Genomic DNA, 23,172 nt, shown 5'->3' with positions numbered 1-23,172 from the left:
TATGGTGTAAATTCCATCTGAATGGATGATTGGTCCCAGTCACAGATGACGTTACAGCCACCGCTTTGCAGATGAGGAAAGAGAAGCAAGATGGCAGGGACTCCCTCCACTCCCCATGGGGTCACACAGGAAGTCTTTGATCCACTTGAGGGGAACAGGCCATTGAAGCCCTGAACAAGGGTTGGTTTGGGGTACCCTCCCCAGGCTCCTCCCCGGGGACCCAGACAGACAGGCAGCTCTGGGCCAGGCTAAGTCACAGTTGAGGGTTTATTGCCAGTGTTAGGAGGTGGGGGAGGGGGAGTCCGGGAGGCTGTGGGTCTCAGGGGGATCTCTGACTTGATGATGCAGGGCTGTGGGTCTGGAGGAGCCCTCCTGCCCCTCTGCCCCTCCCTCCCCGCCAGGCATCCCTGGGCTGATGTCACCACATCCTGTCTCCCAGCAAGTGCCTTAAGGGAGGGGTGGGGAGGGCACCAATAAACCTTCCACCAAGGAAGCCAGGAAGTCCTTGTTCCTCCAGGGCAAGCCCTAGGCCTTGCTGGAGTAGCTGCAGCTCAGAGTGGGGTGTCAGGCTGGGCCATTCTCAGTTTGCAGGGGCCATCCAGCATATCTCAGCAGTTCTGGCCCCCTAGCCTTGCAGGGACTGAGAACAGGGGAGGGGGAGTCTACCCCAGCTGATCTCTCTACCTTGGGGCCTCAGGGCTCCCACAGGGCTGGGGATCCTTCTAAACAGATACCCCCTCATTCTGGGCATTTGAGCCCATTTTATTCACAGACCCAGTCTCCTAAGGGTCACTGTCCCTGGCAAGACTTCCTTGACCCCCATTTCTTTTCCCATCAAATGATGTGTTTTATGGAAAGGAGGGTCGGGGTGGGGTGGTGGTAGGATGGAGGCAAAGCTGCTCCGTCCTGGCCTCCCAGGCCAGAACAGCCCCCCACCCAAGAGTGAACACACACACACACACACACCCCTTAAGGGACTCGAGAGATCGGGATCACACCTCAGCCACTGGCCTGTTGGGGCACAGTAGCCACCTACTATAGCTGCAGGAAGAGGCCAGCAAGGGGTTGCAGGGCTGGTGGTGTCACAGGCTGAGGGCCATCCTGTAGGTGCCCATGCCTGGCCCTGCCTGAGGGGACATGCGTCTGCATCACTGGGTCCTCAGCAGCCAGTGGATCTGAGCATGGGCGGAGTATCAGCAGAGCCTGTGGGTCAGGGCAAAGGGGATGGCTCCATCCAAACTGGGGGCGATGCGCCCCCACCCCTCCCCAGATCTGCATCTTGGAGGGCGGAGGCAGCATGGCTCAGCGCAGTCCCGGGGAGGGGACATGGCCTTACCCGAGTTCATAGAGCTGTTATCAGGCTGGGGAGGAGGGACAGTGGCCGGCAAAACCAGGACCCCAAAAACTACATTCCACGCTCAGCTCCTTCTTGCCTACTTCTCCAGTATGCCAAGAGGAGAGAGCAGGTGGAAGGAAGGCTGGGCCGTGGCAGTGAGGAGGGCTCTGTCTGCCTCCAACGTTTGCCCTCTTGCCCTGCCAGAGGCTGGGAGGCTCCCCCAGAGCTCTCGCTGGCCTGGTTTCTGAGAGAAGGGGTACAGGCCACAGTGGGAGACCCCAGCCCAGGGTGGGCGGTTTAAGTACAAGCAGAGTCTGGTCCCGGGGCCAGGCCTGGGGCAGAGGCAAGGGGAACAAGCTGGTACGGTGGGCCCACTGGTGCCCCCGCCTCCCAGGCCTGACGCAGGCCTTCAGAGGCTCAGTGGACAGAAGGGTGAGGGCGTCCTGTGCGGATGTGGCAGGGAGGGGGAGGAGAGAGCGGACAAACAGAAGGCAGGTCTGGTGGCCTCCCCTTCGGTCCAGCTCACACAACAGTCACTGGTCACGGGGGTGGATGGAGGCACACGCTCACGGCCACAAGCACAGACAGACTGACGTGTACACTGAGGCCGCCCAGGGAACTGGGTCAGCCGGCGCAGCGGGGCCCGGAGCCCGAGGCTGCCCATCTACCCAGTGTGGCTCCCCACCCGCCCAGCAGCTGACCCGTGAGCCCCCCAGCCTAGGAGCCCACGACCTGGCCAGACCACGTCTCGTGGGGAGTGTGTGGGGCCAATTGTGTGAGCACCACCTCCACAGCCTGGAACTTCTGATTCTTGGGCGGGATGGGGCACATCTTGTAGGTCACTTCGTCGCCTTCCACTGGCACGTATTCTCCCTCGATGCTGGTGGGCAGGAGAGGAGCGTCAGCTCAGCAGTGGGTCCCCTTCCCAGACGGGCTGGGGGCAGCCTCCCCTCCCTTCCCAGAGTTTGAGCTCTCGAATCCGAATCCATATAGTGGGAACCCTAAGCAGTCCCTCCCCTGCTGTTTGAGGATTGAGATGTGAAAGGCACAGGAGGTCCGGAGGCCTGGAGAAGCTCAGTGTCCTCTCCAGGTTCTGCCGGGCATCAGGGCCGGGGGCCGGGCCTAGACCGCCTCTCCTATGTCTGCCCTTCAGGCTGAAAAACTCAGGGGCCAGCCCAGCCCTCTCAGTTTTCAAGATGCTGAAACAGGATCCCAGGGCTCAGCCAGTGGTTGGCTGGGGGGGGGGGGGGGGTGGTCCTTGCTCCAGCCTAGCCCTCCTCCTCCTCCTCCTCCTCCTCCTCCTCCTCCCATGCACCCGCAGCCCCTGCAGCAGGAGAAAGATGCCAGGAACCCAGATTTCAGCCAGCCAGGGGAGAAGCCTGGGGAGGCATTTCTTGAGGCACTGCCAGGAACCTGCAGCAGGGACCCAGCCAAGAATAGGGACACCGAAGGGACTCACTCAGATACGTGCACAAAGATGTCCTCGGATCCATTCTCGGGTGTGATGAAGCCATGGCCCTGTGAGCGTGAGAACTGCTTACAGACACCCTTGAACACTGGGCCAGCCGAGGCACGGGCTGTCCTGAGGATAGAGCAGGGGGATTAGAGCTACGGTCTGGGGACTCCACCCCCACCCCCGGATGCCCACAGCCCTCCCAGGCCCTGCCTGCAGAGCCCGTCTCAGGGCTGTGGAAAAGCCTCCCCAGGTCAGAAACTGCGCAGTTATGTTAGCCCAGCCCTCTCGTGGTCCCATTGGACAGTAAGGAGACTGAGGCCCAGAGAGGGGAACTGGCTTTCCCAGGGTGCACAGCAAGAGGGTCTCCTGACTCCCAGGGAGTGCCCCCCCACACCCCCCCACTCTCTACACAGCACCCTCGCCTCCTGAGATTGGGCTTACATAGGCTCCTGTTGTAAGATTTCTTTTTATTTTTTTTTAAGTTTATTTATTTTGAGAGAGAGAGAGAGCACTTGCATGCACACGCACCATAAGCAGGGGAGAAGCAGAGAGAGAGGAGAATCCCAAGCAGTCTCCAAGTTATCAGCTCAGAGCCCAGTGCAGGGCTCAAACTCACAAACCATGAGATCATGAGCTGAGCCAGAGTCAAGAGTTGGACGCTTAACCGATTGAGCCACCCAGGCACCCCCTGTCATAAGACTTCTTAGTGAAGAATATCTAGCCTAAACTTGAGTGCCTCCTGAAACGGGGAGCTCACTACTTTTTGAGGCAGCTGTATCCTATTCACGTACTTGTCACTCATCCATTCATTCATCATTTATTAAGCATCTGCTCTGTGCCTGGCCTTGGGTTGGACATAGGGGACAATTAGTGCCTGCCATCAAAAACCTCTCCTTTAGGGACGCCTGGCTGGCTCAATCAGTGAAGCATGCTACTCTTGATCTTGGGATCATGAGTTCAAGCCCCACGTTGGGCACGGAGCTTATTAGAGAAAACAAAACAAACAGGCGGCTGGGTGGCTCAGTTGCTTGGGCGTCTGACTCTTGATTTCGGCTCAGGTCGTGATCTCATGGTTTGTGGGTTTGAGCCCTGTGTCTGGCTCTGTGCTGATGGTGCAGAGCCTGCTTGGGATTCTCTCTCTCTGCCCCTTCCCTGCTTACTCGCTCTCTCAAAAATGAAATGAAATGAAATATAAAATACTCTCTTCTTTGGCCAAGGCAAGTCAGTTTCCTTTGCAATTTCCACAAACCCCCTCCCCCCCTGTGATCCCATCCAGTGATCTATCCTAGAGGCTCAAGGCTGGTCTCTGTCTAGACTGCCCACCCCTCACCAAAGGTCAATCGCATGCTTCCACTTCTGTCCAGGTTGATGCACGTATGTGGAACACCCAACTTCCTTCACCTAATACATCTTCCAAACCCACTAGGACCTCACCTTCCCCGATGCCTGAAGCTGGGTCCTCTCCCCCTACCCTGCAGGGTGGAGGTGAATGGTAGATAAATTACTTCTGGATTATAGGCAGTTAATGGGCAAAGACTGTCTTAATCACCACTGGATCCCCTGTTCAGGTGCTCAATAAATCTTAGTGGAGTGAATGGATGAATGAATGAACACAGTAGTTACTGGAAGGTTCATACACAGCTCCCCTGGACTTGAGTGAGGACAACAGGGGTCGGAAAAGGATGGGGCTGGGGACTCGTCCTGGGGAAAGATCACTGGAGCCTGGGCGGGGGGCAGGTACTCACGCTGAGTATGTCCTGGTCCGTTTGGTGGGCAGAGGACTGGGCAGGTCCCGAGATGAGACACCTCCCCGCTCCCAGACCCTGCTGCCCTCCCGGTGGAAAGGGAAGGTGGGCCAGACAGGAGACTTGGGAGAGTGGAGTGGGGGCACTACTGGGGGTGACGTGGGCTCTGAAGTCATGGCGGATCCAGCAAGAGAGCCTGGTGGGCTCCCGGGCTCAGGGGCCGGTGAAGAACTCGGGCGTCCTTGCGGGCAGGGCCCGGCCTGGCCCTGCTCGGCAGCCGCACCAGCCACAGGCTCCGTCTGGAATGGGGAGAGAGAGGTACAGGTGAGTGTGGTCCAGGATGAGCAGATTCTAGACACCGGGCACAAGTCTGGAGCTTGGCCTGCTTGTGAATCCTCACACAGTGACTTCAGGACCCTGACTTAGGGTCCTCACCAGGAAGACAAAACAGTCATCTAACCTTGCTATGAGCTGAATTGTTTCCCCTAAAATTCATATGCTGAAGTCCTAACCCCCAATGTGATGGTATTTGGAGATGGGGCCTTTGGGAGGTAATGAGGTATCGGTGAGGTCACAAGGGTGGGGCCCCGTGATGGGATTAATGCCCTTGGAAGAAGAGACTCAGAAAGCTTGCTTCCTCTTTGCCAGGTGACGAACACTGCCGGAAGGGGGAGGTCTACAAAACAGGAAAATGGCTCGCACCAGAAGGAGACCGTGCTGTGCCCTGATCCTGGGCTTCCAGCTCCAGAACTGTGAGGAGTAAATGTCTGCTGTTTAAGCCCCCAGGCTGTGGTATTTGGTCACGACGGATGGTGCAAGCTAAGACTAACCTCAAAGTCCTTCCAGCCTGAAGCTTAATTCTCTCACTCTAGGGGTCCGGGAGGTGGGATGGGTAAGGTGACCAGTGATGGTCTGGAACATAGTTTCGCACGAGCGTCGGCAGCTTCAAATCCACAGACCTGGGTTTGAACCTCAGCTTTGTCGCTGTAACTTCGTGACTCCAACAGTTCCATCATGGTGGGTGGGAACGCAGGCTCTGACCCAGATGGGCTTGAATCCCTCCTCCTATACCTAACTGGCTGTGCAGCCTTTGTCAACACTCTTAACCTTTGGCTCAGTTTCCTGCTCTGTAAAATGGGGATAGTGCTGGTTCTTACTTCATGGAGAAGGTTGCCGTGTGGATTTCATGACTCTCCACCTGCTTCGAACACCATGAGCACGTGGTAAGCTCTTGAGAATGCTGGTGATTTTTCCTTAGCCCCACGTTCCTCTGCTCCAAAATGATGTTGAAGATACTCACCATGCAAGGTTGCTGCGAAGTCCACGATTGAGTGTGTGTGACAGCGTCTGGCATCTCAGAGATGCCCGATAAATTGCTGTCATCAGTGCTGATCAGTAGAAATTCCTTCATCACCTGCTCAGTGCCTGGATGACCTTGAAAGAATGCGTCCTCTATTTTCCTCTATTGGGGAAGAGAACACATTCCCTCTCCTCAGGGGTTGGGAAGTCTTAGGCCCCAAGAGACACTGCTGTGGAACCCTGGGGAGGATAGATCAGTAGACTGAACCAGGCTGTTGGCCGAGCCTGCGGCAGGCGGCCTGGGGCCAGGCAGGACACCCAGACCAGGAGAGCACGAGCACCCCAGCCCCGCCGTGTACTAGCTGCTGACCTCGGGTAGCACTTCCACTGGCCTCAGTTAACTCATCTGTATAATGGATCTGATAAACACCACCACACTCCCTCACAGGCTATGGCCAGGCGTGGCTAAGCCTGGGGATATAAAGAAGCGCTCATAATCCAGTCATGTAGGAGGGAGGATGGCGAGGTTCTCTACTTCCTCACCCCTGTTCTTCACTACCTCACCCCCTCACCCAAAGGCCCTGGTGCCAGAGGTAAATCCCTGAGCCTCAAGCCTATTTCTGGCCTCCATCTTGCGCCCCACCCCAGCCTAGAATTTCCAGGGAAGAGTTTAAGGCTCCTTAGGAGTCCAGAGTCCAAGGAGCCCCAAAACACGGCATGGCAGGGCTCTGGGAGGACTGAGGACTCACATCACCCAACAGCAGGGCAGGTCTCCTGGCCGCCGTTCAAGGTCACACAGCGAGCGGGATTTTTCTGGGTCAGGATGATGAGCTGTCTCTGCTGTCCCTAGGGGTGGAGATCCTCCTCCTGCCCAGCAGCCCCCATCCCCCTCCGGCCAGGAGAGCTGCAGGGGAGCGGCCACCGCCTCTCAGGCCCCTCATACCTCCTCATGACTGCTCAAACTGAGGTGGGCTTTTTCTTCCTGAGCCTGCTCCAGGAGGCAGGGCCAGGTGTGGCATTTTTATTCCCATTTTAATTTTTTTTTTTAATGTATTCGTTTTTGAGAGAGAGACAGAGCATGAGCGGGAGAGGAGCAGGGAGAGAGAGGGAGACACAGAATCTGAAGCAGGCTCCAGGCTCCCAGCTGTCAGCACAGAGCCTGTCGCAGGGCTCAAACCCACGAACTGCAAGAGATCACAACCTGAGCCGAAGTCAGACGCCCAACTGACTGCACCACCCAGTTGCCCCTTATTCCATTTTTAGAAGAAAAGCAATCACACAGAAACTTATACAGGAACGTTCACAGCAGCATTTTTTATAATAGGCCCAAAGTGGAAACAACCCAAAAGTCCATCAACAGATGTATGGAGAAACACGATGTAGTATAGCCATAGATTGGAATATTACTCAGCCATGAAAAGGAACGAAATGCCAATACCCGCTCCAACACGGACGAGACTGGAAACCATTACGCTACGTGGAAGAAGCCAGTCACAAAAGGCCACATTGCGTGATTCCATCCACGTGAAATGTCCAGAACTGACAGATCCACAGAGACAGAGAGCACATTAGTGGTTGCCAGGCCTGGGGGGGAAGGGATAAAGGGGAGTAAATTCTTTTTTTTTCTCATGTTTATCTATTTTGAGAGAGAGCGCATGCGTGTGTGTGTGTGTGTGTGTGTGTGTGTGTGTGTGAGCGAGGGAGGGGCACAGAGAGAGAGAATCCTAAGCAGGTTTCATCCTGTGAGCCTGGAGCCTGACTCGGGGCTTGATCTCATGAACCCATGGGATCATGACCTGAGCTGAAATCCAGAGTCAGACACTTAACCGACTTAGTCACCCCGGTGCCCCAAGGGGGAGTAAATTTTAATGGGTGCCAAGTTTCTTTCTAGGGTGATGAAAATGTCCTCAAACCCACTGTGGCATTGTTGCACAACTCTGAATATACTAAAAACCACTGACTTGTCTACCTTAAACAGTTGAATTATATGGTATGTGAATTATATTGCAATTAAGCTGTTATCAAAAAGGAAAGCAGGCGGCAAATCTACCCAAGATGCCACCGCCGGGAAAGCAGGAGGCATCGGGCCCTACAGCTCACTCCGGGGTGCCTCCCTCCCCCGCGATGTGGGCACGGAGGGCAGGTGGACAGAGGTTCTGCTTCCTTCTCTCCAGGACGCAGGGCGGGCCTGCCCACTGCACAGTTTTCCCAGGGCTGGTATTGTGCTTGGCGGTGACAGCCGGTGCTGGGAGGTCTTGTGGGGGAGGGGCACAGGCAGCCCACAGTGGTTTCCAGGGAGACACAGCTGAGCTGGGCCCTGCTCCCGCCAGCCAGCCAGGCCTCCTAACCCAAAGCCTCTTTCAGGGAAGGGGGCAAGATGCATTGATTACCCAGGGTTAGGGTTGACAGCAGCCCCCCTTCCTGGCCCTCCCCAGAATGGGTTCCCCATAATGGACCAGGCAGCGGGAGAGAAGTGGTTGGAATAAGAGCAATGACAGGTGCTCCTGCCCTCCAGCCCTGTAGGCCTGGCAGGGACTGCTCCCTGACCCTTGAACCCCATCCCAGCCCAGCAGCTCTCTAGAAGAAGCCCACAGTTGGCCTTAGAGCAGGAGTTAGGGCTGGGGGGTGGTGACCGGGCAGCCTCCACAGTGCAGAGAGCACTGCTCTGCGGTCTCCCCTCACCTCCTTCCTCTTCTGGAAAACGGGGAGTACAAGAAGGCCTCCTCCAGAGGACACCGTGAGGCTGAGATGGGATGGGATGCGGGAAGAACTGGGTAGGTGCCGGGTAAGAGCTTGCTCCTCCCAGACAGGGGTGCTCAATGCTTAGGACGAAGGAGGAGTGGGTAGAAGGAGAGACCCAGCTGAGCTGAGCCAAGCCCACCCTCACTCTCCTCTTCCCCGCTTCCCCAGAGAATTGCCCACCCACCAGGTCCCTGCCTTGCTTCTCCTTTTTCTTAAATTCCTGCAGCTGCCCGTTAAGGCGGCTGCGATCACTACTATGTCTTGCAGATGAAGAAACTGAGGCTCAGAGAGACTAAGTCACCCACTCAAGGCCACACAGCAATTAATGTCTGAGCCAGGACTTGAACCAAGGTAGTCTGGCTCTGGAGCCCTGCAGTGGGAAGTCAGGAATCCTGGGTTCAGGCCCTGCATTGCTACTGAGGGGCTCTGCGAACTTGGACAGCCTTCCCCTCTCTGGGCCAGACCAGGGAGAAGGAAAGAAGGGGATGCCTCCAGTGCAGACCCTCCAGTGCAGTGCCTCCAGAAGAAAGGAGGCAGGAAGGGGCAGGCAAAGGCCCAGCTTTTATCGTCTGAGTGCTGCACACCGTGCAAAAGTCTTTGAGGAGGCTGCTTTCCATTTCAAAATCTCCCAGTTGCCCTGAAAGGTTGGAATTACAATTGTTTCTATTTTACAGATGAGGAAACTGAGGCTTAGAGAGGCTCTAAGTGACTTGCCCAAGGTCACACAGCAGGGAAGTGACAGAGCCCAGGTTTGTCTGAAGGCGAACAGTGCTCTTCCTGTGAGGTTAAATTCTGTTCCTGGTTCAGCCAAAACGCGGCTGGAGTTTTACCAGAAGAACTTTCCCTGAGAAACTAAAGGGGAAGATAAACTCCTCCAAAAGCAAAGAAACAGATGTGTTTGTAGAACATTCGTTTCGGTTCAGACAGAGTTAGAGCCCAGCCCCCAAGGGACTCGGTATGTCTGGGAGCATCTCTTACAGAAACAATGCCCTTCACGATGAGCCAATGGACATTCAGAGGGCAGTTCGGGCCCCGGATGGCCTGGGTTGGAACCCTGGGTCTGCAGTGACCCTCTCTCTCTCCGAGCCTCAGTTTCCTCCTCTGCCAGATGGGGCTAATAGCAGCACCTGTCTCGCTGGTGGGAGGAGCTGAGGAGCTGCTGTATCAACGGTCCACCTGTGAGAGGGCATCTCCCTCTCTGATCCTCCCGGCCAAGCTTGTCTTCATTTCCCTGCATGAAGGCCAAACCCCAGCAATTCTGCAGACAGAAGGACCAGGGGAGGTAAAAGCCAAACATCAGGGCTGTTCAGGGGTAACCTGAGGTGAGGCCCTGATACGGTGTCATGGGGCCGTGGGGCTGTGGGCAGTGACTCAGCCCTGTCAGCAGGTGACTGCCGTCCTGGTGCTGGGGCTCCTCCAAGTCTCAGGTACCCCAAAAAGAGTGGGGCAGGAAATGGCTACCAGAGTCCTCTCTTGACCATGAGAATCCCTCTTGTTCCGGGCAGATTAGGAAAAGCAAACTAGCTCAACCACCCAGTGCTATGTGATCTGGAGCAAGCACTTAACCCTCTCTGGGCCTCGTTTTTCCCTTCAGCTACTCGAATCATCACTGGTCCAGATGACTATTGAAGGTCAGTCCAGCTGTCCTCTGAGATTGTCAAAAACCCACGTATAACCAAAAGGAAACTGAATGCCAGGCATCGGAACAACAGACATGAGAGGAGACAGGCCCACCCTTCGAGGGCCCCCAGTCCAGTGGGAGGAACAGATTGACCAGAACACAGCGTGGGAAGTCCTAACATGACAAGAGGCGTGGCCACCATGTACTGATTGTTAGCCGCGTGCCAGTGGTGTGCCAAGTCCTTGGCCCCATTCCCTCAGGTAGACCCCACGACCCCCTCCCACATAATTACATTATCCCCATTCTTTAGAAGAGTAAACAGGCCCAGAGAGGGGAAGTGCGGGGTCACACGGCAGGTCAGGAGCTGTGCTTCTGCACCTGGAGAGGTTGGGGGGCGGGTTATAGAAAGACCTCTGGGAGGTGGGGGGGGAGCTCCCTGACATTTCCTGCCCTCCCCTGGAGAAGGAAAAGCAGGGGTGCGGAAGAATTGGGGAGACAGGGCTTGGGGTTCTATTTCTGGCTTTGTGCTGACTCAGACCATGACCTTGGGTGAATCACTTGCCAACTCTGGAAAGCTTAAAAACAACTCCCCCAACAGAAGTGTCCCAGCCCCAAGTCCCTGGTATGGAGGAGCAGCCAGGGGGAGGAAAGGGTACAGTGGCTAAAAAGGGGAAGGACAGAGAACACAGGACGGCGATGGGAAGGCTTTCTGAACGTTGGGGTCTTGTCCATGGTGGGCCCAGGAGGGTGAGGAAACGGCTTCAGGACCAAGAGCCAGAAGCCAGCACTTCCCCGGCCACCCCCTCCCCCCAGCCACCAGACATTCCTTAAAATACATCAGTGCCAAAGCTGCTCCAGCAGCTGGAGGTGACCTAATTAAACCTCATTCTTTCCCCTCCTACAGTGTGTGTGTAAGGGGGTGAGGGGCTGCCCCAGCCAATACTCGAGCTTCATCGAGGCCTTTTGAACTCTCCTTGTCACGTGCCCCTACGTCCCTGGGGGGCTGTTCTGACGAAGGCCTTTGGGCTTCCTTGGCATCGGTGGGGGTGAGGATGCCAAGATGGACGGCGCAAGAGCCGTGCTCACATCCCAGCTCTGCCGGGCTGTGTGACCCTGAGCGAGTCACTTCCCCACTCTGAACCCCCCTAGACAGAGGAAGGGGTTGGTCAAAGTCACACTGGTAGCTGAATTCAAATCAGTGTGACCCCAAAGCCCAGAGCTTTCCAACGTGCCGTGCCCCCACCCCCGTGACCACGATTCCACCGGCTTTGGAGCAGGGGAAAAGCGCCCCTGCTACTTGCTGCTCCCTGCCCTGCTGCACCACACGGACGAAGGTCTGAACTGCCCCAAGCCCCCTTCCCACCAGGCTCTGGGACTTGGCTGTGCTGGTGGTGACCCGTAGACGGGACCAGCTCAGCCAAGTCCTGAGCGCCCTCTGCTGGTGCCAATCTAGGGGACCTGCCTCTAGACCAGCCTGTGGGTGTCCCCTTTCCACGGGCTGGCTGTATAAGACCCCCCTGTTCCTCCCCCCTGAGCCCCTCCACGGCCAGTGGGCATCCGTGAACATAGCCAGGCCTGGGAGGGGACTCTGTGGCCCAAACTGTCCTTCGGCCTTTCCCAGGCCCTCGTGCAAACAGTTCCTGCTTAGACCTCTTTTTTTGGAGTAGGGGGCAGACACATCCAGAGGGGTGGGGGCAGATACAGGAAACAGATGTTAGAAAGGACTTCAAGGAAATGGTGAGGGTAGGCGGAGGGAGTCTGGGTGAAGGAAACATCCAGAATTTGGAGGGCCCAGAGGCCTCTGGGATGGAGTCTGTTTGGGGGAGCCGGCTCCCCATCCTCCGGGGGGCTGGAGACCGCCCCATCCCATCGAGAGGCCTCTGCTGGAGCACATCCAGGTGGGCACGGTGCCAGGCTCTCAGAGAGGTTGCCCACCCCTCACCCCCCACCCGGGCACGCTTTCCTCCTCCCCTCCCCCAGCCCCAGCCGCTGCAGCAGTTCACGCTGTATTTATTATTGTTCTCTCGCTCAGCGTCCCCCTCCCCTCTCCCTGGGAAGAGCCTGCAGGCTGGCAGCTTGGCAGGAACCTGCTGTCTCCCTTGCGGGTGCGAGCATCACCCTTATCTCTGCCTGGACTCCTTGTGCCGGGGCAGGGGGCACTCAGGGACGGGGCGTCCCACGGGGGGGAGGGGGGGGCAGCCCCTGGCTTATCATCCTAGCTCTCCAGGGACTGCACCCTGGCAAGAGTGGAGGTCAAAGCCAGACCTGCAAGCAGGGGAGAGGAGTGGCCTCAGGAGAGGAGAGGAGAGCTCTGGGTGGCGGTGGCTCTGAGGTGAAAATAATTACATGGAGCCACCTCTCCAAGCCAATTAACACAATTATCCCCATCGCGTCTGGGAAGCAATAGAGTCAGGACAAGACAGCTGCTCCAGGTCCAACTGTCTGCCTGCCCTAGATGGTCCCTCCCAAGCCCCAGCCCCAAATTCCAGGGAGAAAGACCCATCTGCTCCCTGCTGCATTCTCATTTTGGCAGGAGCACGATTATTTCCCCGGTCAGGGCTCTTCCCCTGGTTCTCAGACAGGAGGCTGCGGCTTGGCAGGTGTCTGCTGTTTCTCTGCCTCTTGAGCCAGACACAAGTCCCAGACACACACATACAGACACACACTCTCCAACAGGGAACCACACAGCCTCAGCTTCCCTTGGGGGCCAAGAGGAGGGAGGGAGGCAGGGGAGGAGGGAGGACAGGGTGGGCTCATCTACACATCCTCCTACGTCCCCGGAGTAAACTGGACTGGGCTGGGCCAGTCTCAGGGGAGGTAGCCACCTTCCGCGGCCCGCCACCTCGTGCCTCCCTGCTTCGCCCCTGCCAAAGCCAGTTTCTGGAGCTGGTGTGCCCTCCTCCCCCAACCGGCCCCTTACCTCTCCCTGGCAGATGAGGTCCAGGCACTGCCTCCTGCCGCCGCCTTCAGCACTCTGCCTCTCTCGGGGCGCTTGGAGCTGGCCAGCAGGGGAGGGTCTGAAAGATGTGTTGTGTGCACGCCTGTGTGTGTGTGTGTGTGTGTGTGTGTGTGTGTGTGTGTGTGAGAGAGAGAGAGAGAGAGAGAGAGAGAGAGAGAATGCAGCACCTCAAGCCCCTCACTCACTCACTCACACACGCCCTCCTCCTGACGTCAGGAAGAGCGAGAGGGAGGGACTGGGTTGGGAGTTTGTACTCTCTGCTTAAAGGGACATGGGGCCCTGTTGCCTCTGGGCCAGACACCGCCTCCTGAGTCAGGCACAGGCTGGGCGAGAGAGTTAGCTGCGTCTCTCAGGGCCCTAAAGCTTCTTTTTTTGGAAAGTGGCTTTTATTGCCAGGCCAGGGTATAATTTGCCCTGCCAGGTGGGAGTAGCTGCTGAGGAATGCAGGGGGAGAGTAGCTAGGGCAGCCTGCATTCCTGGCAATTAGAGAGCTAGTGGGTGGGAGTGCTTGTGTGTGTGTGTGTGTGTGTGTGTGTGTGTGTGTGCACACGCTGGGGGCTGGGGGCTGTGGCGTGGGGGGTGAGGCTGGGAGAACTGAGGTCGCAGCAGAGAGGAGCTTTCTCTGAGGATGCTCCAGACAAGAGTGCGATAAGCCGGGTTTCCAGGGTCTCTCAGACCTTCCTCTACCCTCTGGTTCCTCACAGTGTCCCCTGTCCTCCATTAACACTGACACTGTGCTCAGATCTGTCCTTCACTTGGCCGAAATCTTTGTGAACAAGGTACATGAACATTGGCAAGTCACAGAACTCATCTGTTTCTCTGGCCCCCAATAGAAGACATTTCAATTAAATTGAATTGAATTGAATTGAATTGAATTGAATTGAATTGAATTGAATTGAAGAAGACCCTAAGGGAAGAGTAAGCTTGCTACAGGCACATACACACACACACACACACACACACACACACACACACACTCCAGGCTGTACGGCTCCCCCTTCCTTCCCAGGCTCCCCATCCCTTCCCAGGGCCCAAGTTTTAACTTCAGAGAGGCGCTGGGTGTGAATCTCCACTCCAGCACCTCAGGCTATGTGCGCTTAGGAAAAACTTACTGATTCTGATCCTCGGCAGCCTTTCCGTAAAGTAGAGAAGAGAGGCCCTTTCTGAGAGGGTGGTGGTGCCAGTGCAGTACGTAGATAAGCCCCAGGCCCCACGGAAGAGGCTTCCACAAAGGGGTTTCTCTTCCTTCCCATCCTCTTTCCTCAGCCTTGGCTTAGAAGGAAGGAAGACTTTGCTGTATATATCCTTAGTCCTCCCGAGGCAGGCTGGCACTTTCAAAAGAAGTCTTATTGGAGCGCCTGGGCGTCCAACTTCGGCTCAGGTCATGATCTCATGGTCCGTGAGTTGGAGCCCCGCGTCAGGCTCTGTGCTGACAGCTCAGAACCTGGAGCCTGCTTGGGATTCTGTCTCCTTCTCCCTCTGCCCCTCCCCTGCTTACGCTCTGTCTCTGTCTCTCTTTCTGTCTCTGTCTGTCTCTCTCTAAAAAGCAAATAAACGTTAAAAAATTTTTTTTCAAAAGAAGTCTTATTAAAATTAAAAAGAGGAGGGTGTTAAAAGAAAACAATCCATAAAAATACAAATAATAACAACAGCTTGTAAGACCCACTGAGGGCCGTGTGCCAGGCAACATGCTTTGCTACCATTTAAGGCTCACAAAAAGCCAGCCATTTATTATCATCATCCCTGTCTTGCTGGCGAGGACGTGAGGCTCAGACAGGAGGGAATGGACTGTGTTCATTACCTGGTTAGAAGGATATTTGAATCCAGCGCTGTCCAAGGCCACCACACATCCCCACCCTTCCAGAATCAGGCTCAGACAGTCTAGGTTTCTGATTCACCTGAGAGACGGTGATTTGTGCATCGTTACCTGAGGCCTGGGGTTCTGTTTCTATTCCACCACTAGGCTGGGGACCCTCACCCCGCTTAAACCTTTCTCTGCTTTCCTTGGTTTCCTCCCTTCCAAAGACCATAATAGTTTCCAAAGTACACGCACGGGCATCAGCTCACCTGCTGCTCACAGCAGCTCTGAGGTTTACTTGGATGAGGAAGCGGGCCGGGAGAGTTGGGGACTTCACTGAGTCACCGGCTGAGAAGCAGCAGAGTGACAGAACAGGGGCCTGAGCCCCAGGCTCTGGGCCCATGGTTCTCATGCCCCAAGAGAAGGGCTGGGGCCAGGGTGGATGCCTGCGATCTCCCCTGCCCACCACCCACCGTCCCTTCTGGAAGGAACAGCCTCCCTGCTTTCCAGTGGAGAATCCCCTCTCTGCTCTCCTAAGCCACAGGACCCCTGGCCCTGGCCGGCCCATCCGAACCAGAGTCAGGACTTGAGCTGGAAATTCAAGGACAAGGTCGGCTCTTCTCCCCATGACTCCTGAGTTGGCAGAGCTTTGGCCTTGGGCTGTTGGTGGCCTATGGATTACAAGGCAGTGGGCCAACGGAGGGGAGTGGCCAGGGAGGACTTCTCTGAGGCAATGATATGTCGAGCGGAGCTCCAAGGGACAAGTAGGAGCCAGGCTCTCCCGAATCTAGAGAGAAGACACTGTGGGAAGAGGGAGTGGTTGGTCAGAAGGTGCCCAGGTGGGTGTGAGCGTTGGTGCGCCAGGGAACAGGAAGGAGGCTGGTGCGGCCAGAGGGGGTGAGGGAAGCAGGAGGTACGGGCTGACGACGCTGGAGGCCGGGAGGCGGGGCCTGGAAGGCCACTCGTGAGAGGCCGAGGCCTGGTCATTGTGGACAAGGCCAAGGCCAGGGCCACGGGCCTGAGCCTGACCCTCACTTCTTATCTAGCCTTTCCCGGAGGCCCCTCCCTGCCGGCTGACGAACACGTGCAGGGCTGGCTGCCAGGCAGCCGTGAATGAAGGAGGCTGGGCCGAGGCTTGAAGTAGTGTTATGATTATTCTCGACAACGAGGAGAGGGCACAGCTGTTCATTCAGGAAATGAGCAGCCCGTGGCACCACCCACCCACCCACCAGCAGCTGAGCAACAAAGAGATTGTCTGCTGGAAACCAGGGGCTCTGCCGGGGAGGCTATTTTTGTGAAAAGCTGAGAATTCAAAAGCTCATCTCCTCGAAAGCCTTCCTCACCTCAGAGAGGCTGAAACAAGCGGGTAGGAGCAGAGTAGCCCCGAGTCCTACTGACTCCATCCAACTCATAATTCCCACCCTGTTACCTGCAATCAGCCCACCAACGGGGGCCAGTCCTGGGCCTGCCTGGCCTTGAATCCACATACTGCTTTAAGATACACTAAGATGTTGGTGCCACTAGATGGATGTGGAAACTCAGGCACAGAGAGGTTAAGGAACTTGCCTAGCATCACACAGCTGGTAATGGGGCTGGGATTAAAACTCAGGAGTTCTCGGGGCGCCTGGGTGGCTCAGTCGGTTGAGCGTCCAACTTCAGCTCAGGTCGTGATCCTGTGAGTTCGAGCCCCGCGTCGGGCTCTGTGCTGACAGCTCAGAGCCTGGAGCCTGTTTCAGATTCTGTGTCTCCCTCTCTCTCTGTCCCAACCCACTCGCATTCTGTCTCTGTCTCTCTCAAAAATAAATAAACGTAAAAAAAAAAACCTCAGGAGTTCTGGCTTCATTCTACTTTTTTTTTTTTAAGTATATTTATTTATTTTGAGAGAGAGGTAGGGACAGAAAGAATGGAAGAGAGAGAATCCCATGCAGGCTCCACACTGTCGGTGCAGTGTCCGACGTGGGGCTCGAACCCACGAAACCATGAGAACATGACCTGAGCCGAAATCAAGAGTTGGATGCTCAGCCCACTGAGCCACTCAGGCACCGCATCGCACTCTCATTCTTTCCGCGACACCACACTGCCTTTGAAATATCTTTTCAGTTCCCTAGATGCCCATCTCCTCGGCCATGGGACTCCTCTCCAGTCTGTTCTAGCGATTTTGCCCTGGGGTTCAGAGTGGTTCTCCGTCCTCTCTTCCTGTCCCCCAGCCGTCTTCTCCAATCTGACTATTGCTCTTTTGCCAGAGACCTTTCTCTGCAGCTCCGACCACGTCATGTTTCATTAATTCAAACATTTGACGAATATTTATTGACTACTTACTCTGTGCCAGATGGTCTAGGCTGGAATACAGCAGTGAACGAAACAGATACACCTTGAGTTTGTAAGTCCCATGTCTTATCTAGGAAGAGATATAGTACTGGGTATGCAAACAAATAAATGTATAGTCACAGATTATAAAGACAACAAACGAGCAGGGTGGGGAGAAGGAGACTGGCAGGACTGAGTCCACCTGCTGAGATAGAGACTGAGAAAGGCCACTTTGAGAAGGGGCCCTTGTTAGCTGATCCCAAAGGGTGTGAAGGAGTCAGCCTTGTAAAACACGGGGGAAGAGTGTTTCCTAATGAGGGAAGAGCATAGGTGAACTCCCAGAGGCAGGGAAGAACTCTACATGTTCAAGGACCTTAAGGTCACTGATGTGGCTGGATCAGGAAGTCAGAGGAGGGCAGGGGCCACATTGCATAGGGTTTGGGGGGCCTGGCAAGAGGCTTGCTCCTCATCTAAAATGAGATGGGAAGCCACGACATGCTCCTGCCTCCAAACAGTGTCCCTGGCAGCCTCATAGCCTCTTCCAGGGTCTGGAATGATCGATGCAGGCAAGAGACTGAGGAAAATGGAGGGGTCATCCGGCCCTGGGCTCCAGGGCTGGAGATTACCCTCTGGGCTGCAGGTGAGGGTCTCCTTGTGATGTAGCTGCTTAGATCCCCTCAAGTCATTGGGGAGAGCTGTCTGTGATGGGGAGCAGGGGTCCCTGCCAAGAGCCGGCCTCCTCTGCACCTTGCTCTGAGGCCCTGGGGTTGGAGCAGCCAGGCTGACCCCCAGCTAACCCTGGGCTGAGATGAGCTGTGAGCCAGGCCTCCTTTGCCCATCTGTACACACACACACACACACACACACACACACACACACACACCCTTGAACACCCTGAGCCACGGGCCTCCAGCCTTCTTAACCTTTAGGCTTACCTCCATCCACACCTTCTGAGTGAAGCAGGCCCTGACTGCCCTGGGAGACCAGCATGCAAGTCACTGGCTGTCACATTATTCATGTGACACCTTTCTCCATAGCAATGCCTGGAATGATCCTCCACGTCTGTTTCCTGTTTCCCACTGGGGCCCCTCTCTGGAGCACAAGCTCCAGGGCCTCATGGACAGTGGCCCCAACAAATACCAACTGACTTTCTGCACTTTGCTTTTGGCTCAAGCCAGAACAGAGAGCAATATTCAGGGAGGCTTTGTTCTGTTCCCACTGGTGCTTCGGTTGTGCTTTTGGCCTCCACGGAAGGACATTTTAGAAGTGCCCAATGGGGGCCGCCTGTGTGGTTGGTTAAGCGTCTGACTGTTGGTTTTGGCTCAGGTCATGATCTCATGGTTCACTTCATGGGATTGAGCTGCACGTCCTTGGGCTCTGTGTTGACTCTGCTTAGGATTCTCTCCCTCTGTCTCTGCCCCTCCCCTGTGTGTGTGCTCTCTCTCTCTCAAAAATAAATAACTATTAAAAAAAACAAACAAACAGGGGTGCCTGGGTGGCTCAGTTGGTTGGGCGTCTGACTTTGGCTCAGGTCATGATCTCAGCCTGTGAGTTCGAGCCCCATGCCGGACTCTGTGCTGACAGCTCGGAGCCTGGAGCCTGCTTGGGATTCTGTCTCTCCTTCTCTCTCTGCCCCTTCCCTGCTCATGCTCTGTCTCTCTCTGTCTCTCAAAAATAAATAAACATTAAATTAAAAAAAAAAAGTGCACAAATGATGGGGTGCCTGGCTGGCTTAGTTGGTAGAGCATCTGATTCTTTTTTTTTTTTTCTACTTTTTTTTTTTTGAAATATTTATTTTTGAGAGAGAGAGAGAGAGAGAGAGACACAGAGTGTGAGTGGGGGAGGGGCAGTGAGATAGGGAGACACAGAATCCAAAGCAGCTCCAGGCTCTGAGCTGTCTGCATAGAACCCGATGCGGGGCTAGAACACAAACCGTGAGATCATGACCTGAGCGCAAGCCAGTCACTTAACTGACTGAGCCACCCAGGCTTCCCGAGCATCTGATTCTTGATCTCTGGGTCATGAGTTTAAGCCCCACATTGGGTGTAGAGTTTACATTAAAAAAAAAAAAAAAAAAAAAGTTCCCAAATGAGAATTGTTCCTGGGCCTGTTCAGACAGACTGTCACAGGCCTTGTCCTGTTCCTCAGAGCTTACATTCCTAAGAACCCGGAGAGAGTCCTGTGGGGCTCAGAATCAAGACAATCTGGGCCTCGTTGGCACCTGGTCAGTTTCCACATTGTAATTGAAAATGTTTTTCTCTTGGCTGTGGCTGCTAGAAAGCTTGGAGTCAAATCCCTCTACCATCAGCAACCTTCCAGACCACAGTGGTCCCAGGGCTGATCTTTTCTTTCCTTCCTTCTCTCATTCAATTACCTGACAAATATTTGTCCTGAACTTCTTGTGTGCCTTTCTAGGTAGTGGGGAGTCAACAGTGAACAAAACAGACAAAATGCCTGCTTTCGTGGGCTTTACAGTCAAGAAGAGGGAGAGGGGTCATCAAACAACCTAACAAACCGGGTCCTGTGCTGGGGAAAACTAGTAAGTGGGAATGTGGGGCAGGGGTTGGGTGGTTTGCAATTTAAAATGAGGGGCTTGGTTGGGGGAGGGGAAGTCAGGAAAAGCCTCGCCGAGGCTTTAAAACAAGGGTGTCATTAAAGCGAGGGTCTGGAGGAGATGAGGAATGAAGACAGGAGGGCGGGAGGGGAGAATGTTCTGGGGAGACAGAAGGGCACCAGCAGGGGCCCTGAGTGGGGAGTGTGCCTGGGGTTTCAGAAACAGCCACAGGGCACAGCAGTGGGGCAGGCGGTCACAGGGGTGAGGGGCAGAGGACCCTAAGGGCTCTGAAGGACGTCCTGAGGCCTGGCTTTTCTGCTGGATGAGAGCGAGCACTGCAGGGTCTGGAGGGGAGGATTGAGATTTCTGACAGGCATTTTACCAGCGTCTCCCTGTTGAGCAGGGACTGTGGGGGATGAGGCCAGGATGTGGCAACCAGAATGGAGGCTGCAGCAAAGGCCCAGGTAAGGGGTGAGGAGTGAGGGTGGCTGGGACCCAAGAGTTGCAGGAGAGGTGAAGGGGAGGGCAGGGTTCTGGATACACTGGAGGTAGAAACAACAGGATTTGTTCAAAGACGTGGAGGGGAGGGCGTGAGAGACCACGAAGAGGCAGTTCCCGGGCTTTGGCCTGAGCAACTGAAGAATGGAGAAGTCATTTTCCAAGATGGGAAGACAGTGGCGGGAGCAGGTTGGCCGCAGAGGCACGACCAGGAGTTCTACTCTGGCCCACACCAAGCTTGAGTTGCTGAACAGAGATGTGGAGCGGGCGGGGGGGATGCTTGGGGACAGGGCCACGAGGAAGCCTCAGTGGGGAGGTGCTGGTCACAGCCCTGAGGCCACGAGATCCCCTGGCGCTCTAGATGGTAAAAGTGAGCCCAGGGGCCACCAACATGTAGAGGTGGGGGAGGTCCGGGTGAGTGTGGGCCCCTAGAAGCCACGTGGAAGGTATGTGCAAAGATCAAAGCGGGGTCAGCTCGGGACAAACGCCGTCTCTGAGGACTGACAATCACCGCTGCCGTGGAGGCCATTGGTGACCCCGAGAACACAGTATGAGCTGTGTGGTGGGGCCCAAAACCTGACTGGAACAGGTTGAGGGGAGGACAAGAAGAGGGGATTTGGAGACCATGGCCCCTTTGAGCAGTTTTGCCAGTAAAAGGAGCAGAAAATAGGGCACTAGCTGGAGGGCCAAGAGAGGGTTTTTTTTTAAGACATAAAAGACCTTAGGGTACCTGAGCTAAGCATCTGACTTCCGTTCAGGTCACGACTTCGCAGTTCATGAGTTCGAGCCCCGCGTCGGGCTCTGTGCTGACCTCTCAGAGCCTGGAGCCTGCTTTGGATTCTGTGTCTCCCTCTCTCTCTGCCCTTCCCCCACTCACGTTCTCTCTGTCTCTCTGTCTCTCTCTCTCTCTCTCTCTCTCTCTCAAAATAATAAATAAACATTAAAAATTTTTTCTTTAATGTTAATTTTTTTGAGAGAGAGAGAGAGACAGAGTGTGAGCAGGGAAGGGGCAGAGAGAGACACACACACAGAATCCGAAGCAGGCCCCAGGGTCTGAGCTGTCAGCACAGAGCCTGATGCAGGACTCAAACTCACGAACTGTGAGATCATGACCCGAGCTGAAGTTGGACGCTTAACCGACTGAGCCACCAGGCGCCCCTGTGAGATTTTAAGTAATCCCTATACCCAGCGTGGGGCTCAAACTTACAACCCTGAGACTAAGGGTCCCACGCTCTACCGACTGAGCCAGCCAGGAGCTACCCTCATCCTTCTTTTAATGGCTTCATATTCTTCCATTCTATGATACACCGTATATATTTTTTATCCAGTCCTCCACTGACAGACAACCACCTGAGATCGGGTCTATTATTATTTCCACTTTCCAGAGAGGCAGCTGAGCCCTGAGAGGTCCATGGGCCCCACCGTGGGTGCTCAGCTAGCGTGCTGTGGCGTGAGAACTTCATGCCCTTAACCACTCACTAGACTCTCCTCCGCCTCCTGGATTAGCTTCCAACCCTATTTCTCCCTCACTCCGACACCTTTAGCAATTATGTCGCTATCCTTTTGTGCATCCAAATAACACATACTTACAAGCCCTGACCACGTGCCAGACACAGGGCTGGGCCCAGAGGATGTGGAGGGACATGACAGAGAAGTCCTCTGCCAGCAAGGAGCTTACGGGCTAAGTCTTTGTGCGGTTTTGTAAGCCACCTCAAATCTTCCACGGAACAACGCAGAGAATTAATAAAGGAGCCTGGTCCCTGTTTTTCCTAATGAGGAAACCAAACGTGCCAACAAATCACTGTTGCAGTCCTGTGAGCTGAATACCGTAACAGCCTGGGAACCCAAAACGCTGAACTCTGCAATGCTGGCCCCATCCCCTCAGCCTGGCTCTCCTCCAGTTTCCCATCTCAGTGAAAGGCCCACCACCCAGCTAGTGCGAAAACCCTCCTGCTTTGGCTCTTCCCACTTCCGTCCCTAGGTCACCCACTCTATCGCCGCCGCGACCACCGCCTGAAGGCATCTGGACTCTGCCCAACTGTTCTCTCCATGGCTACCAGCCTTACTCGGTTCTTCTCTTAGAGGAGCTACCCAGTAACTTCCTCCCCGGTCTTCTTGTTTCCACCGCAGCCCCTTCCCATCCACTGTCCATCCAGCCAATGTATCACTGTGTCATTTCCCTGTTCTAACCATCTAAGTCTTCCCTTTGCTGTCCTTGGGCTAATAATGTCCTGGTGGCACAGGCCGGTAGTTAGGATCACGGGCTCTGGAGCCTGAATCCCAGCTCTGCCACTTAATACCTGTGTGACCTTGAACGACCTATTTAACCTCTCTCTGCCTTAGAGGAGGCAAAATAATACGATAAATGAGAATGATAAATGATAATGAGATAAATGAGATAATAATAACCCCTACTTTATATAGCTGTTGTAAGGATTAAAAGTTAATGAATATTATAATGATAAGGCACTTGTGATCTGGACCCTGCTGAGCTCTCCAATCTCACTGGTTCTTATCTCCCTATAAACCAGCTAAAATACTTTTGATTCCCAGAGAGCATCAAATTCTCTCTCTCTTCCCTGCAATCCCTCTGAGCTGAAGCTGGACTTGGGGCCCAGTTCTTCCCCACTGGATCTCCAAAGCTGGGCACACAGTATGTTAAGTGAATGAATGAATGAAATAGGCATTGCATTTGGGTTCTGATGGATGAGTAGGAGTTTTCCAGGTAAAGAAGGGTTTGAAGCAGGACTGTAAAAGAACTTGCTCCATCCCAGTGCTTGGGGAACAGAAGGGAGGTGAGACTGGAAAGAAAGGCTGGGTTCAGTCCAGACCTTTCTGCGTGGGTAGAGAAGGGAAG

The 23,172-nt window shown here is 55.0% G+C and overlaps 1 protein-coding gene across 3 annotated transcripts; it reads right to left on the bottom strand.

Moving 5' to 3' along the window:
• Positions 1-251: 251 nt before the first annotated feature.
• Positions 252-13,384, bottom strand: CSDC2 (cold shock domain containing C2). Of its 3 annotated transcripts, none has more exons than XM_060656223.3 (5): positions 13,120-13,384; positions 9,706-9,836; positions 4,538-4,836; positions 2,796-2,918; positions 252-2,216 (listed from the first exon to the last, which is right to left on the bottom strand). In XM_060656223.3, the coding sequence occupies exons 2-5, from the start codon at positions 9,766-9,768 to the stop codon at positions 2,054-2,056; spliced, it is 648 nt and encodes a 215-aa protein (XP_060512206.1). In that variant the 5' UTR covers positions 9,769-9,836; positions 13,120-13,384; the 3' UTR covers positions 252-2,053. The 3 variants fall into 3 exon arrangements, with proteins under 3 accessions (XP_060512206.1, XP_060512208.1, XP_060512207.1); XM_060656225.3 differs by lacking the exon at positions 9,706-9,836 and adding an exon at positions 7,275-7,420; XM_060656224.3 differs by lacking the exon at positions 9,706-9,836.
• Between the last annotated feature and the right edge of the window lie 9,788 nt (positions 13,385-23,172).

Source organism: Panthera onca, chromosome B4, assembly GCF_046562875.1.
Source record: "Panthera onca isolate mPanOnc1 chromosome B4, mPanOnc1 haplotype 2, whole genome shotgun sequence".
NCBI lineage: Eukaryota > Metazoa > Chordata > Mammalia > Carnivora > Felidae > Panthera > Panthera onca.
This window is presented reverse-complemented; position numbering and strand designations above follow the sequence as displayed.